Source organism: Neltuma alba, unplaced genomic scaffold, assembly GCF_004799145.2.
Source record: "Neltuma alba isolate B1F8T4 unplaced genomic scaffold, ASM479914v2 tig00004261_pilon, whole genome shotgun sequence".
Lineage (NCBI taxonomy): Eukaryota > Viridiplantae > Streptophyta > Magnoliopsida > Fabales > Fabaceae > Neltuma > Neltuma alba.
Genome location: NW_021633626.1, coordinates 505 through 16,987, shown reverse-complemented (window position 1 = coordinate 16,987; position 16,483 = coordinate 505). Strand labels below are relative to the sequence as shown.

The following is a 16,483-nucleotide window of genomic DNA, read 5'->3' as shown; positions in this document are numbered from 1 at the left end:
ATCCTTTTAAAAACCAGGTTTTATACTTAGGACTGGAGCTAATATGTTTTTTGAGAAGCTCAATAACATGTACTGTTCGAAGATTCCGCGTAAATGGGAGTAATGTGCTGCATCGAGTTTACACAAAGCAAAACGAAAAGGCACCAGAAGCTCAGAACAGAAAGTTGCCTAAAGATAGATGATAATACGAGAGGGGCACATGAAGGAAGATCTATGGCTTCGTGTGGGGGGAAGAAGGCATTGTCTGAACAAAGCAGAAAGAAGAAAGCTAGCCAATCAGAACAAAGAAGCAAAATCACAGTCACAGACACACAGATAGAGAGAGAGAGAGAGAGAGAGTCAACGAGGGAAAGGTTGACCAGGCATCTTGTGGGTGAGCTACCTGCCTCTCGAACACACGCTCTCTACAGCGTTGAATTCTTTAATGTCCTCATGCCTCTTTGATGCTCTTCTTCTCTCTTCACCCATGCGCATCCACTTGATATATAAAGTACAGCAGACCAAACCCACAAAAATAAGCCTAAAAACAATTACTCTCCATCTTTTCTTTTTCCCTCAAAACAATTCCAAACACTGAAGAAGAGGCAGTTCTCAAATAGATAATTGGTACAGAGATATGGGTCGTATTCCATGCTGCGAGAAGGACAACGTTAAAAGAGGACAGTGGACACCTGAGGAAGACAACAAGCTCTCTTCCTACATTGCTCAACATGGTACTAGGAATTGGCGCCTTATTCCTAAAAATGCTGGTTTGTTGTCTTGTCTTGTCTCTGGCTTCATGTCCTGTTCTTATTAATGTGGACGATAAAGCTTACTTGAATTTGATTTTGGTTGAGATGAAGGCCTCCAGAGGTGTGGAAAGAGCTGCAGGCTCAGGTGGACTAACTACCTCCGTCCTGATCTCAAGCATGGTCAGTTTTCAGACTCAGAAGAGCAAACCATTGTGAAGCTCCACTCTGTTTTTGGTAACCGGTAAATCACCTCTGCTTTTGGCCTCTCACAATTTTTTAACATAAACAATTTGTTTGACATGGCTTTCAGCTCACTACAAGTGATTTTTCAAACCCGAAAAATCAATTTAAGCCTAAAATGATATTTAACATGATTAGGAATAAATGTCTTTCTGCTTAAAAATCACTTTAAAATCATGATAACTTTTCTAAATTTTGTTTTTTTCTCTCCATATTTGGATCTTCTAAAATTGACTTTTTAATGTATCATCATCCCAATAAATTTTATCAAACGTTTTTTTTTCAACAATTTCTAGGAATTATTAATTATCCTAAGGATTTTATCCCTCATATGTCATCTGCCTTGTCTCATCCCTGTTATCTGGAGAATTGATGACATTACCATGAACTTAGGCACTTGATTCCAATTGACACCTATCGACTATGTATGACAGCTCATAAAGTGAACTTGCACAAGACAACAAGAGATTGACAAAAAAGGCCACCTCTCTTGTGTTTTATTTCACTTCATGATCAGTCATTCTACCTCGGCGAGTTAATTCTCATTCTCCCCTGTACAAAAGGCGGCAACAGAACATAAGACATTTATTTCAACATAACTAAGGTGTTTGGATGGAATCAAAACCATGATTTTAAAAGTATTTTTACGGTGTATGAAATAAATATATAGAAGAGTTTGCCTCATTTTACGAACTTTTGGGTGCTTCCAAACACCCCTTAAATCTAGCAGAATGACCATACTGAAACCTCCATTATTATACTAGAGATTAGAAGAATGTTTATACCTAGTATCTTTTAACCCATAGACTCTGGAAGCTCAAGGGGGGCATGTTTAATTTCTTAAACACTAGAACGAATACATACTAAGTGGCCCAAGAAAAAGAATGGGTAGATATATCAAATACTAACACAATGGCTTAATATATTTTCAGATGGTCACTAATAGCAGCCCAGCTCCCAGGCCGCACTGACAATGACGTCAAAAACCACTGGAACACCAAGCTGAGGAAGAAACTTTCAGGCATGGGAATCGACCCTGTCACCCACAAGCCATTCTCCCACCTGATGGCCGAAATTGCAACAACATTGGCACCCCCACAGGCAGCTCACCTAGCTGAAGCAGCTCTCGGCTGCTTCAAAGACGAGGTGCTTCATCTTCTTACTAAGAAGAAGATTAACTTCCAGGCTCAAAACCCCACTGAACAAATGGGGAATAACATTAACATTACCTCTTTCATGAACTATAAACCTGATGAGAAGCAAGACACTTCTGAGAAGATTAAGTTTGGGTTATCCAAGGTTATGCAAGAATCTGAAATGATAACCCCAAATAAACCGTGGGACTGCACTGCAGCTACAACAGCCAGTTTTGAGGGGACTTGCAGTGTCTTTCCTACAGTGACTGGGTTTCAATTTAGTCCTGTGTCGTTTGCCAACGATGGGGATGGATCACCATGGAGCCAAAGTGTGTGTACCGGAAGTACATGCACAGCCATGGATCAACAAGGCCAGTTACATGAAAAACTTCAAGAAGAAAATGAAGATGATTCCAATACTGCAAAAGAAATTAGAAGTGCATCCGATTTATTCAACGCCCAGTGTGTTTTGTGGGATTTACCATCAGAAGATCTGATTAATCCCATGGTATAAGAAAGATCACAGAACAAAGAAGGGAAAGAATTCCGACATCAGAAATAAAGAATAAGCTGCCTATGAAGATGATCAATGATACAAATGTAGATAATGGCTATTTTTACAAACTATGAATACACAAAAAAAATAAAAATGGAAAACATATTACGCATACTATATTTTCAGTACTCTTTTAACCACTTCTTGCTAATATTGGATTAAGCGAAATACGATGACGATGAGGATGTATCTGCCAGAATCTGCCAGTATAGTCAAGAATAAAATAAATAAATAAGAATCTTTGAAAATAAACAGCAAGTAATAATTAAATATGATGAATCACAGGAAGAAATATAATTGGCTCTTTAAAAAGCTACCTCAAGTTGCTCTTCAGTAAATGATTCTTTCTGAACATTCCAAGTATCTGCATGAGTCCGCCTGAACTCCGCAACTGCTTTCGTTACCGCAGATTTCACAGGAGATGGCTCCCCACTAAAGCGAGCCAGCAGTGTAACATGCTCAGGCAACCAGCTGAAATGAATTATTTGATGAAGTGAGATAACAGCTAAACAAGAAAGGGAGTGGGAGAGAGAAAATGATGGGTGAATACATTAAAAAAAATAAATTAAAATGATATTAGGATATTATTTCTTTCAACAGGACAAACCTGGGCATATCATAAGGGGCTGATAAAACAGAAGCTGCCAATGCTAGCACAGCACCATGAACTGATGCTACTGATGAACCAGAGCTTGCATTTCTGCAGCAAAAAATTTGCAAGATATTTAATACATATGATAAGAAATAGAACTAAATAAATGACCAATCAAGACAAGGTCATAAGAACTACTCAATCAGTTGATATATGTTGCTTGAGGCATCTAAAGGACAGAAACACCGCAGATGCCATTACTTTCACAAAAAGTTTAAAAAGTGAACTCCACAGAGTCTCCATGCAGAGGAAGTCAAACAGTGTATTTTCCTTGTTAATTTTTGCCGAAGACCCACAGCTAGGATTACAGATAATTTCACAAGACCATGCACAACAGATAACATGTAGAATTCAAAGACAAGAAGCCAGCACTGATTTTTCAAAGGCTGACGATTCTTAAACATCACAACACCGCATCCCAGAACAAAGGGAGAAAAGGGCAACCTCATCCTTCTTCTCTTCTGTAAAACATTTGCCTGAACATAAGCTCTATCACGGAAATCTTTAGCTAGATCTTCATCTCCTCCCTTCAATAAGCCTGCTAAAACTGCTGCTGCATGCTCTCTTACCTAGACACAGAAATCAAGTTTTTCAAAATAAGGTATAAATAATTCCACTCTTTAAGACGTAATAGAGACAGAAAAGCAGCAAGCAAGGTACACAACACAAGTCCAGATATGGTGTTCATTGCTTGTATGTAATATTATATTCTGTAACCACGAGGAACCACACACGTACTGGTAGTAACGTACAAAATAGTTATAACTAATCTCAAACATAAGTCACAGAAGCAGATTAGGAGGATGATATTGATCTTTTTCCACAACCTGGTTCTCCCAGAAAGAAGGGGCAAACTAACTAAACAAGGGATAACAATGACTACTCTACATTGCAATTCATATAGGTTTAGTGCTAAGTTCTTGCCTCAACTTGGTTGTCTACAAGCAACTTCTCAACAGTTCTCCAAATTTCTTGTTTCATTGAACTTGGGAGAATGAAAGTGTGCCTGTTATATGAGTAAAAGTAATTATCAGTCAATAAATCTAACTATGAAGTACAAGTTGCTAATATTACAAAGCATGGAAGCAAGTGACATCACTTGTTAAGAATTTAACACCTGATCTGCTCTGACAAAGCAAAATCAAAAAGTTATCGTACCTATACATGAAAGTGCGAAGATATGTCAATGTAGCAGATCTAGTTCTCCAATTGGAATCATTTGCAGCAGATAAAATCACCGAGACAACCTTCTGGAGGTGAGGTTCCCGGAAAATACTCCATTTAAGTAATTCAAATACTCCCTTGGCTAATGTTGACAAATCTTTATTTGATGTTTCCTTCAAAAGCACATAAAATTACCCATGAATGAAAAAAAGCAATACCCTCTCCATGTAGATCATGATGGAATCTAATACTTCAGGAATATAAATAACATTCACAGTGAAACACCATCTACAACTATAGGAATCCACAGTAAAATAAGCATTTTCTCCATTAACAAGTCTTGCAATGATAAGCATTTAAAAGTTCCCAGCATATTCCTACTCCTGTTTCACTCAGTAAATGAAAGTGCTACCAAAATATATAATCTCAAAAGAGTGGAAACTTGACAATATCAGTATAAACGTCATGCACAAGTTTTCCGACTTCTATTTGAAGGGGGGAAAAAAAACAGACAAGAAGACTGCCTCTGTCATATGAATATTAAAACAATAGCATTGCGCTTTTATTTCAATATATGCCAATATTTTTCAAAACCGTTCATTTTTCTTTTTGCCAATCAAAACCATCCAATTATTTATCGTGAGAATGGAATGACAAAATGAGTACTTCACAATTTCATCTAATTTGCTCAAACCCTATTTGAGCATCACAAACTCTTGACTTTTACACTGGAAAGCTTTTTTTTAAAAAAAATATTCTTACTTACATAACATATAATAACATTTCTTTTGAAAAATAAAAAAGAAACTTTAATATTGCTGAATAACAGACCAAAAGTTAAAGCAATGGAACCATCATAGTATTTAACTACTCCAAAAGAAAAAATAAAAGAAAAAGAGAAAAAGAGGAGGGAATAGTCATTAAATATGAGCAGAGTTAGATATCACAAGAGTCTTGATATTCTAGATTTGGTTGTATGGTCTATTGCCAATGACCGGAGTAAGCCCAGGGCCGAAATATAAACCATCCTACAACTAACCCAAGAAATTATGAGCTCTTAATAAAACTAGTTTAAGGGAGGCAAAAAAAATCTTATTCAGCATTTGTATCACAGGAATAATGACCAACTTCCAACCATACCCTAAAATGGAAAGAGTGACTAAACATATAGCGGGAAGGATTTAAAAGCAGCAGCAAGTCAGATATAGAATTGACAGACTAATGCACCAAATGTTTGACCGAGAGGGGTGTAGAACAAAAGGTAATGATCCAGGTTAAAAAAATGTCAACCACAAGTATTCTCGTATAAGCCTGCTCCATACAATGATGTCGAAGATCAATGTCCTAAGACAAGAGATTACTAAAAACAAACACAAGAATATAAAGTAGCTGCAGTGAAACACAGAGCACTGAGAATCAAAATAAGTCTTTTAAATATTACAATTATAATTGGAGACATGGGGCAAACCTGCAGGGAAATCACGGGATAAAGAAGCCCCGCAATCACATCAAGCAGATAAGAGGATCTCCCAGACTTCAACGATGAGAAGATGAAGTAAAATAGCTACATAAATGAAGAATAGCAAACAATCAGTGAAAGATTTTACAAGTAAAACCAAAACCTATATGCTTGCGCCTATTAGTACCGTTTCCATCCATTTTATATCAACTTCTGAATCACCATCCGGAAGTCCATTTTCAAGATTTACATCCATAGAATTCACCCCTTTGTCTGACTGGGTAGCATTCTGAATGTTCACAACTGCTTCGGCAGCTCGCTCTATAAGAAACTGAACCCAGCTTGCATCTTTTAACAAATTATCAGCATCGCTTTGTCTCTCATCATATGCATTATCATGATGACTTGAATGATATAGACGGATGTTAGAGCACAATATTGTGAGGGTGATACCTAAAACCTGCCTCACCTGTCCAATAGAAACAAATGTCACTTTTCCTCTTCTGAAATTGTTTCTAAAAGAGCTTCCAATGATGCAGTGAAGTCATATGATTTCTAGTAATATTAACATAATTATACTAAGAAAATCCAGAACACATTATGTAGCTCTTGGAAATTAGAAGATACACCTTTGATCCTATTTATACGGCATTTCCAACGTTTCACACGAACCCCAAAAAAAAAACTTAAAATGCATTAATGCTGCTTTAAAATATATCAACTTTCCAACTTTACCCCTATACACTTCCCAAGAAAATAATATTTTACACTATAATAAATGAAAGACAAAATCAGTACATTCAGCATGGCTTCTATAACAAAAATTATGCTCTTAAACAATACAGACACATGTATTACAAGACAGCATGATACATTGAATATGGCAATTTTTCAAAATTTTACGATAGAGGTGCAAGAATACATAATTATATTTCAATATTTTAGGGGATCAGTATGGGTATCTTGAGTTTTAAACAAGAAATATAAAACTATTCATAATAATCAAGCAAAATATTAATCTTTTTTAAGTTATATAGAAATATTTTGATGAAAAAAACATAACAATACATATGGTAGAATATATGATACGTATGATGAAGTATAGTACGCATATCGCATAGAATGTGGGTACATTTACGTTTTCAAACTATCAGTGCTTCATAGGTTCTAGTTCTATGAAATCCAGTAAGATTCATATGACTTCAAAATTTATTCAGATGACCAATAGAACATATGGAGTAAACGGAATTCTTACTTGGGATGATGAGTGACTCATATTATCAAGCACTTCCTTCAAAAGTGTATCGTGGAGCTGGATTTCAGTTATTGGCATATTCTGTGGGGATACTTCTACAAGCGCAGCTACCAAGAAATTATATCTTTTAACTGTTACAGTGGTCGCTACTGTTGAAGGTAAGGATGCCATCAAAGCATCTAGAATTTGCTGCCTCAATAAAGGAACTCTAGTTCCATACTTTCCTTTACCAGTAACTGCATACCGTATGCAAGAGGCCCACTCAGGAAGTGACTCGACAGATTGTGCTAGAATAATATTCTTTAACTGGGGCATAAGCCAGCTATCCCATTCTCCTGATAGACCATCAATATCAGAGTGTAACACGCCTGCCAGTGCTTCAGCAGCTACACACTGTTTAGGCCTCTCCTTGGCACTTGTAAACTCATCTAATGCACCTTTAAGAGCCAATATAACAGGCATGCCACATTCTTGTACTAGCCGCTTAAAAATGCGTGCAAAATTTGGGTAAAAGCTATCACGTCGTATAAAGGTATCACTGGGAGTACGTGGCCAAGAAGATGAAAATTCAAAGTAGAATCGAGTTATGGCTTTGTCTGCTAGGCTTTGGAAACTGGAATCACCGTGACCTCCTCTTGGAAATGACGTTTCATTATCGCTTATTATATGAACATGAGAAAGACTATTTAATGTCTCACTGAAAAACCCCTCTTCCTGGAAAGTTTGAGTTAAAGCTCCTTCTAAAGACGACTTGGCATTGCCTTGCAAATCGTGAGAAACAACAGATTTCTCACCAGCAGACAGCTTATAAGGCGATTCCTTCAAGAGTGTATTAAGAGCTGAAATTGCTAGTATTCTTGTTTGAGGAAGATGACTTTTCAAATTCTTTAGAAAGTGTCCTAAACAAGTGACAGCACAAAGATCATGGAACATGTCAGTGAAATTGACTTCAAACAAGGCAATAAATAAAAGAACACCAGAAAGATGCAAAAGCATCCAAGCTTGCATACCAGCAGTTTCGCTCAGGATTTTAGATGATAAGCTGGGGTGGTTTCTAGAGGCCAAAGCCAACAGAAGCAAAACTCTGTTGGCCATCAAATTATACCTGCAAAAACAAAATATTGATCCAATGATTCAAATGTTCAAGAATCTAAGAAAAATAGGCATAATCTTTTAAACTTGTGGAGGATCATGCAAACTAAAAATTTAAAAAAAGAAATACATCTAGACGGAAAGAAGAAAAGACAAATATTAAGGGAAATACCGCCAATGCAAGCCAGTAGAATCAAAGCTCATAGAGCCAATCTGAGAAACCAAATCTGAGAAATCTGGTCCAACAGTGTGATTATCTGACATCCTGAAAAAGCTTCTAGATACTCCGGAAAAGTGGTTGTTGTATTTTACAAAGAGCTGTACAAAGTAATGTGATGTTAAACAAGAAAAAGTGCACAATAGAAAGTAATCATCTGATAGGGAATAAGCTTACCTCATTAATTGCTTTCTGGGCTTTCAAAGATTCATGATGCGAACTTCAAGAAAATGAGAAGAAATTATTATTCTAAATGGTAAAGAAAATTTTCCTAAAACCAAGAAGCAAAGAAAATGTCAATACCTTGAAAGAATCCCCAGGATAAATGAAGAGAATGCCTTTGGATCCTATCATAAGAAAAAATGTCAAAAAAATAAAATTTATTCACCATCTAAAAGAATGAAAAATAAAAGAAAAATTTTCAATCATCACCGATGTCAAATGCTTAAGAACTGTTTGTGAGGAGAGAACTGAACAAGAACCCAGCACTGCATATTCCTCTGCATTGGGGTTGAGCAAGTTGTTGGTAAATGTGATAACACACTTCGAAATCATAGAAGGCCATCTCTTGATCATCTTAATCAGAGATTTTCCTGCAAACCTGGCAACATATAAATAAATTGATCAGGCATAATAAGAATTGCAAAGGCATTTAATGAAGCATGTTAGAGAACACTAGAACACATGCCAATGTATGAAGAGGCAACCAAAGGAGAGGATCAAGATAAACATTAACATACAAAGTCACACAAACAAGAACATCCTAAACTTCTTAGGCACCATTTATTAAAGACTTTCAAAGATCAGTTAAAGTCAGACATTGCAGCCACTGAATAGATTAGACGGAACAGTAGTTTTAAGCTCCCAAAACTAGTTTCCATTTTCCTGGTGCGGGCTAAAATACAAACAAAACTCTATTCAAATAATTCATACAATTATTTACAAGCTGCTAGGAGTGCAAGTCTATCTAACAACGTATTTGGTATGCAGAATGGAATGAAATTTAAAAAGGAATGTATTGAGAAATGTGATCTTATTGATGAGAAATATCCCCCATGTCCTGGGAGAAAAAAATGCAATAGACTAAGATCATGACTCTTGAGTAATGATAACAGGGATATACTTACTAAAAAGGAACATAACTACTCACACCGTTATTTCTTAACAATGCCTGCTAAATAGTAACAACTAAACTAATCCAACAAATCCCACATAAAAACTTAAGAACTGATAACAAAACCACATCCAGTGACAGTCAACGTTGTGGTGGTTTCAACATCAGACAAGACATACCTAAAAATAAGATTGTCCAAGCTTTAGATTTTATGACAATTTGGCAGTCATCTTTTTCCGCAGTGGACAATTAAAGACATAAACACTAAATTCTATAAATTCTGTCCAAAAGCCAATTCTTTATCCTGTCTTGGTTCATTACATATAGTAATAAACTGATCAACTTCAACAATTCCTAGCCTAGGTGAAATACATCACAATGTGCTAAACGAATTCTGGCAGCTACCTGCTACTCATAAAAACAAATTTGATCAGTAACATATTAGCCATGGATGTCTTGTCTACTCACATGCGGACAGTTTCGTAGCTATGCAGAGAGAGATTTAAAAGATCATCCATCAAAAGAGTCACATGATCTGATGGACAGAAATTCCCACTCATACGGTAGAGATGATAGGATGCTTGTGAAGATCTCCATGTACTGTGCATGAATGCTTTGTCAATAAGTGCCCACCTAGGTCTGGAACAAAAGAAAAATTCAAAGTTTGACCCACAGTTCTTAAAGCATAATTTTCGGGATCAAGAGACTGAATCAAAGTTTTATTACCTTTTCTTTCCTTTGGAATGAAATGATACAATGAAATTAATGGGAGGTTCTATAATTGCAGCAGATTCCAACTTCCAAGCCTGTCTGTGACTAGACCATTCATCAAATTCCAAACTACCTATGTCAGAAAAGAAAATGGACAGGATGAGTTCAGCTGTGCATAGAGAAATTGGATTTGAAATACTATGTTGCAATTCATCCAGTGGAGCCCATTACCATAGTTTCCTAAAGCATCCATAACACGAATAATTAGTATCAGCAAGCTGCTGTCATCGGATTTTTTTTCCAGTACATATCTTTAAAAGAACCAAAAAGAAAGAAAAAAAAAGATTAATGAAAATAATCATAATTGCAAGTACATAAGCCGAACAAATGACAAGAAAAGAATTTAACAATGATCCTTACTTGCATGCCTCGTGAACAACCTCAGCAGCCTTTTCTCGCAGAGCAGTACTACCGACAGTAGAACCAGTCGCTCCAGCAAGCAAAAAGGTAGGGTCAGAATCCTCAACCATTCCATTCTTGGAGGCGGGAATGAAATCAGGCAAGCATGAAAATAGACCTTGCAAAGATGATACAATGCGTAGAAGAGTCACTTTCAAGTGCTCTTTCTCATCTCCTGCACAACATGTTACAATCTGTGTGTCACAACGCTTTAATATATGTTGATATGAAAAACTTCCTTCACAACGCACTAACACCCAATCATTTTTTTATGAAATATATATATATCTTAAAATCAGAAAGTGACGCATAAAAGCAGAAATGGCCATCAAAATGCCCAGAGTCAGCATCCAGAATTTCCATGAAATAAACATCTAAAACTATCACGAAGTCTTCTGACTCAATCAAAGCGTTACTCAAATTGGAAATTGCACTTGGGAGAAATTAGCATGGTTTACCTTGATCAGTATGGATTTTATTTTGGCATATATTCAAAAGATCATCCAAAGCTGACTTAAAGTGAATGTCTAAAAGCTCATTTGCAAACTGAACTTCTTCATCACATGGAATATGCCACTTTGGAATCAATCTTTCGTCATTGGAATAATCTTTTGTGCTAATCCATTCTTCAAGAACAGCAGCATCAGGGTGACTAAGAATGCACCTAGAAAACAAACACTATAACATTGCTACAAAACTCTTTAACCACAATCACAATAGCAAGCAACCTATGGATAGTATACATACTTATACTGATCAACGGGATAATAATGAATCTGACTCCCAAGAAGGGATCGAAGAAGATGATCAGCAGCCACGTTAACCTGTGATTAACCCAGAAAACAGAATTTATATGCGGAACCAGAATCTCTAGAACTAACAAATCTCATGTTTATTATGCACATATTAAATACTACAGGAACAAGAAAAACTTCCTCAAAGACATTATTCAAATGCAGCACAGTAGGACCTTCCAAGAAGGTGAATCAAAAGCCAAGAAAATGGCTTCTTTGAATTGATCCTTGTAGCGAAGGAGCGCTGGGCCTCCATATGTGATGCCAACTGACAATATCATCAGTTGATACTCAATTGAAGCCTCAAGAGCTGGTGACAGTGTGGATTTAACCTGGGAAAAGAGCTCTCAACTTTGAAGAAAATCCAACCACAAAATTGAAACAAAAGATAACCAATACTGATAAAACAAGGTACCCTGGTTGAAGCAGAGGCATTGAAAGTTCCTCCTCCCCCAAATCCTGTGCGTGGCGTTCCTTTTAAAGAAGATATCACAGATAACAGTATGGGCTCAACAACTTGACTAACTGCCTCTTCTGGGTTGGAATGAACACATGCACAACAAAGCAGTCCAACCTCTCCGATAGCACCAGGAAGAATGTTTGTCCTCACAAACTTGGAAATTTTCTTCAGAGCCTGTTAGATATTTCACAGGATTATAAAATTAAAAATTCACCCAGAGATTGTTCCATGAAGAAATATCATCAATACACAGTCGGACATCAATACCTGATTATACAGCGGTTTTGAAAGCCTTCCAAGCAGGATTTCAAGCACACAATAGTAGTATGGACCATCATTAACCAGAAAGGTTCCTGATGCTGCCGATGAGTGTAAACCTTCATTTCTAACACAAGAAATCAATTGTCCAATTATAGACTAAAAAACTGAACTTACTTAAAAATCCAAGGAAACAACAGCTAAACCATTGCTGATTAAAGTTATGATCAAGATAATGGGGTATCTCCCAACATCACTTACATAACACTGCTTGGCTCCAGGTGAAGAAGCAAGGAAAATAGACGGCATAAAAACTCATCCAGCCATTCAGAAAAGTGAATCATTGGCATAAATGATAGATCATCAATTTTATCATCCAGTAAAGCCAACTGCCATTAGGGTAAATAGATTAATTTTTTCTTGATATGGAATGTAACCACTTAATATAACAGTTTAGAAATCCATGTTCTTACATTGGAAAAGATGGAACCTATTAGTTGCATGGTAGCCAACGTTTTTGGAGGGTCATTAGCATCCATACCAAGCAATGCATTGGACAAAGAAACTGCCATAAGATCCATGAATGTGTCATCCCCACCACCAAGATCAGTTGCCCTCGATGAGGATGTTGATAGAGATGTAAAAAATAATGAACGCCCCACAAATGCTACTGACATAACAGCAATTTTCAACTGGTGGGTGGCAGTCATCTGGCTAGACAGAAAGAACGTTATCAGAAAGACAAAGTGAAGTGCATAAACAAAAGCTAATAAGAAGTAAGCATATCATATGACATTTTCTATCAAGAAAAATAAAGCAATGCTTCGGATTAGCCATTCTCCACATATGTATAACTTAGGTATTCCTACCAAAAGTATAAATTTATATAGTTCTACTAACCGTCTCTAGAGCCATTTGGAACCGAGAGGCCACAAATGGCAGAACCAATGAAGGTTCAACATATGACAATACAGAAGTTGCGGCGGCAACAGTTTCAGAGAGGTGCTCATTCTTGCTGTATTGACCTCGATCAATTAACTTAAGCACTGAATTAACAAAGAAAGCTCTCTCTGGTCCTCCAAGATGCTGCTCAGATTGTTTGCCATTATTTGTACTCCTATACAGAGCATTATTAGTTGCATAAAATACAACACCGAATAAGCAAAGTAGATGCCAATTATACATTGATTCTTATCTTACACTTGCTCATGCTGTAGACGCTTCTGGAATTGAATCACCAAATGGAACAAAAATCTCTCTAATGAGTAAGTCCATCGGCCACCATTTGAGGGATGATAATATCTACAAAAGTTGATGCCAGTAAGCAACTGTGGAAATGACTAAATTGAAAAGAAGGCATACCTGGAGCAATAAAATGCGTATAAACTAACTGTTCCAAGATGTTGACCAATTTCTCGAAGTACTGAAGTGCTGAACTACCAGGTTTTAATAAATACACCTGCGGTTATAGTGTCAGAAAAGTTGCTTAAAGTAAGAAATCCACTAAAAGACAATCATAACAGCAAACCACAGCTTATCAGCTTACAATTGATTTTGCAATAGCCTTTGCAGGGGTAGCAGTCTTGTTGGAGAACAAGAACCTTGTGTTTCTAGGGACATCCAATGGAAACGGATATGATCCACTTCCATTTGCAACAGGAACCTGCACAAGTAAAAGTATTAAAAATCTGGATTGCTTCTGATAACAATATAAAGCTTCGAGTCACATGGACTAAATATAGCAGGAAAACCGCTAGATAGACTAAATAATAGTTTAGCCAAAGAAATTGTGATGCAAGAATTGCTCCATGCCACAATGCCAAAAACACACATAGCTTGTTTTGTCATAAAACACCTTTAAAATGCTGGATTATTAAAATTTAATGTGCAATTACAAATAAGGTTATCAAAATTAATTTTAAAAAATGTTGACACAAGCATCAAATCAGGTCTGCGCCAACCGTTAAAATCAATTGAGACCAAAAATATGCATCTACTTCCTCATAAATTTCATCACTCTGCCCCAACTGTTAAAACATTTGAAAAAACATCAATAAGGGCAACATTGCTTGAAGAATCTACATGCTCACCTCAAACATATTCAAGTATCTGGCAAAAAGCGTAGGCAAGAAGCACTCCCAATCAACATTATGGTAATTTTTCACAACACGAGCTATAATAGCTGCCCATTGACCATTCCAAAATTGGCAGTTGGGTATGGAGTCCCACAACTGTATACACTCTTCAATCCAATCACTACAAGGCCAATAATAAAGCTTAATATCCCAACAAGTCAGTTAGAAACCACACAGAATGAAATCCTCAAATGTGCGCACGCGCTTCTTACTGTGAGAAGAATGCCTGATTGTACTGGTTTGTAGGTAGAAAGAGCCTTGCAAAGCCCGATCCCTCAAAGGCAGAATTATGCCATGGGTTTTGCAATAATGATCTGCAAATTTTCCGTCAGCCAAAAGAAAAGGCATTAACAAGAGTAAAAATGCATTAGTTCATGCTTGCCCAAGAAAAATATAAATAACTGCCCTAGCAAGCCAATAATTTGATTGGTCCAAATATCTGATTTTCAATATACTGCATGAAGTTTATCAACTTCTATAAAGGTTACAAACACCAAAATTATGAAGTAGTATCATTAATGGCAATGCCCTTCACAGTGACCACATATCCACAAATAGCACAAACATTCTAGCTATAAAAAATCATGAGTATCCATGAAGATTGAGCCTCAAATAATTAAATTGACATATTTTCATTACAAAAACCTTTTGAACTTCAACACTATAGAATTCTGAAATTCTATAAAGCTACAGATGCTGGGAGAAAAATTTATATTTCCATTAAAGGCCCATTGACCCAAAATTCCATGCCTGAGTCCAACATTCACCCATTTATTTTAAAGTCATTAAAAATATAATATAATTATCTAAACAAGCATGCAGCTATGATTCCACTTTATTGCAACATTGATAATTGATAATTTCCCTTAATTTAGCCAAACATCAATTTAATAACACAGATAATTGCTCACAAATCAAGATTGCTTAACACTATGGCTAAATTATGTCAGAGCACTCACTTAAACTCAGACCATATTTCAAAAGCAGAACCCGAGCGAAAGAACCTTCTGCAGGACCGAACAAGGGAAGTTATGATTTCAAAATGACGCTGTTTTAATCTCCAACCTTCTGGCCCTGTGCTTCTGCGACAGTGCAAGAATCCACAATCAATGCCCCCATATTTTGAATTTAATATCTATTAATCAATTAGTATATACAAGATAGCTCAGACTTTAGAGATGCAATAGTAGAAATTTCAAAAAGATAACATGGAAATCAATGACAAAAATGGCTTGCACATTTATTGTGGTATGATGGTGTGAATCCTCAGAATTTATTTGCTTTGTCTTCAATTTCAGTTAATCAATAAATCATAGGTTACAGAGATTGGAATTACACATTAAGGTTACCAGAGGATAAATTTAAGCAAATTAAGGCTGTCACAGCAAGAGTGTGGATATTTACCTACTGAAATGTGTAAGAACCAATGTATCGTACAAAGGCCGCCACTCAACAGTTAAAGTAATTTTTTTCCTGTACTTGTTGAGAAGTCTGACTAATAAATTTCCCCATCTAACCTAATATACAAAAATATGATAAACACTTAACAAATGAGGACATATGATAAAAGAAAACAACTAAGTTAAAGAGATGAACCTGAGCATAAAGCTTATGACGGGCCATGTGAAACAATTCTAGGCCCATCTCAATAACTGCATGGACATCTTCAAGAGATATTTCACTTTTTGCCTTCAAGAAACTGCATGGCCAATTAAAAAAAAGTTAGAATTCAATCCATCCACTACGGCATGAGTGAAAAGTTGGCACTTAGTTCAGTTGTAAATTAGCTTTGGATAAAATAAAGACCAGATGGAACGTTACCAGGTATCTCACGGCCCACAATGGATGGGCCAAGGCTATGTCACATGTTTTGTGAGGTGTGAAATGTAGTCCAAGAGAGTGAGGATTCGGCTATGAGTAGGAATATATATATGGAGAGTGAAGCTCAGTGAGAGGCAAGTAAAAATTTGGTAATTGTGAGGAGAGTTCTCAAGGCTCTTGAATGCTAGATGTCCTTTTATGTTTCTGTTGGTATATTCCATGTTATTTT

At 36.4% G+C, this 16,483-nt stretch overlaps 2 protein-coding genes across 2 annotated transcripts; one reads left to right on the top strand and one right to left on the bottom strand.

Moving 5' to 3' along the window:
* The first annotated feature begins 92 nt into the window (after positions 1-92).
* On the top strand, positions 93-2,743 carry LOC114744093 (transcription factor MYB80). Its single transcript, XM_028932276.1, has 3 exons — positions 93-749; positions 843-972; positions 1,904-2,743. Exons 1-3 carry the CDS (start codon positions 617-619, stop codon positions 2,619-2,621), a joined length of 981 nt encoding a protein of 326 aa, XP_028788109.1. The 5' UTR covers positions 93-616; the 3' UTR covers positions 2,622-2,743.
* LOC114744089 (proteasome activator subunit 4-like) lies at positions 2,667-16,132 on the bottom strand (the record flags this gene model as incomplete). The annotated part of the gene is made up of 34 exons (XM_028932271.1): positions 2,667-2,863; positions 2,981-3,134; positions 3,271-3,363; positions 3,760-3,884; positions 4,240-4,321; positions 4,474-4,652; positions 5,948-6,043; positions 6,126-6,407; positions 7,194-8,092; positions 8,204-8,298; positions 8,458-8,603; positions 8,680-8,722; positions 8,806-8,849; positions 8,935-9,103; positions 10,085-10,255; positions 10,343-10,460; positions 10,559-10,638; positions 10,748-10,961; positions 11,245-11,450; positions 11,534-11,610; positions 11,757-11,912; positions 11,996-12,214; positions 12,308-12,425; positions 12,560-12,687; positions 12,772-13,008; positions 13,199-13,415; positions 13,499-13,600; positions 13,690-13,757; positions 13,845-13,961; positions 14,389-14,554; positions 14,646-14,747; positions 15,393-15,515; positions 15,838-15,950; positions 16,030-16,132. Coding segments are annotated over 34 exons (5,284 nt in total), but the record flags the coding sequence as incomplete, so codon positions are not given.
* Positions 16,133-16,483: the final 351 nt, after the last annotated feature.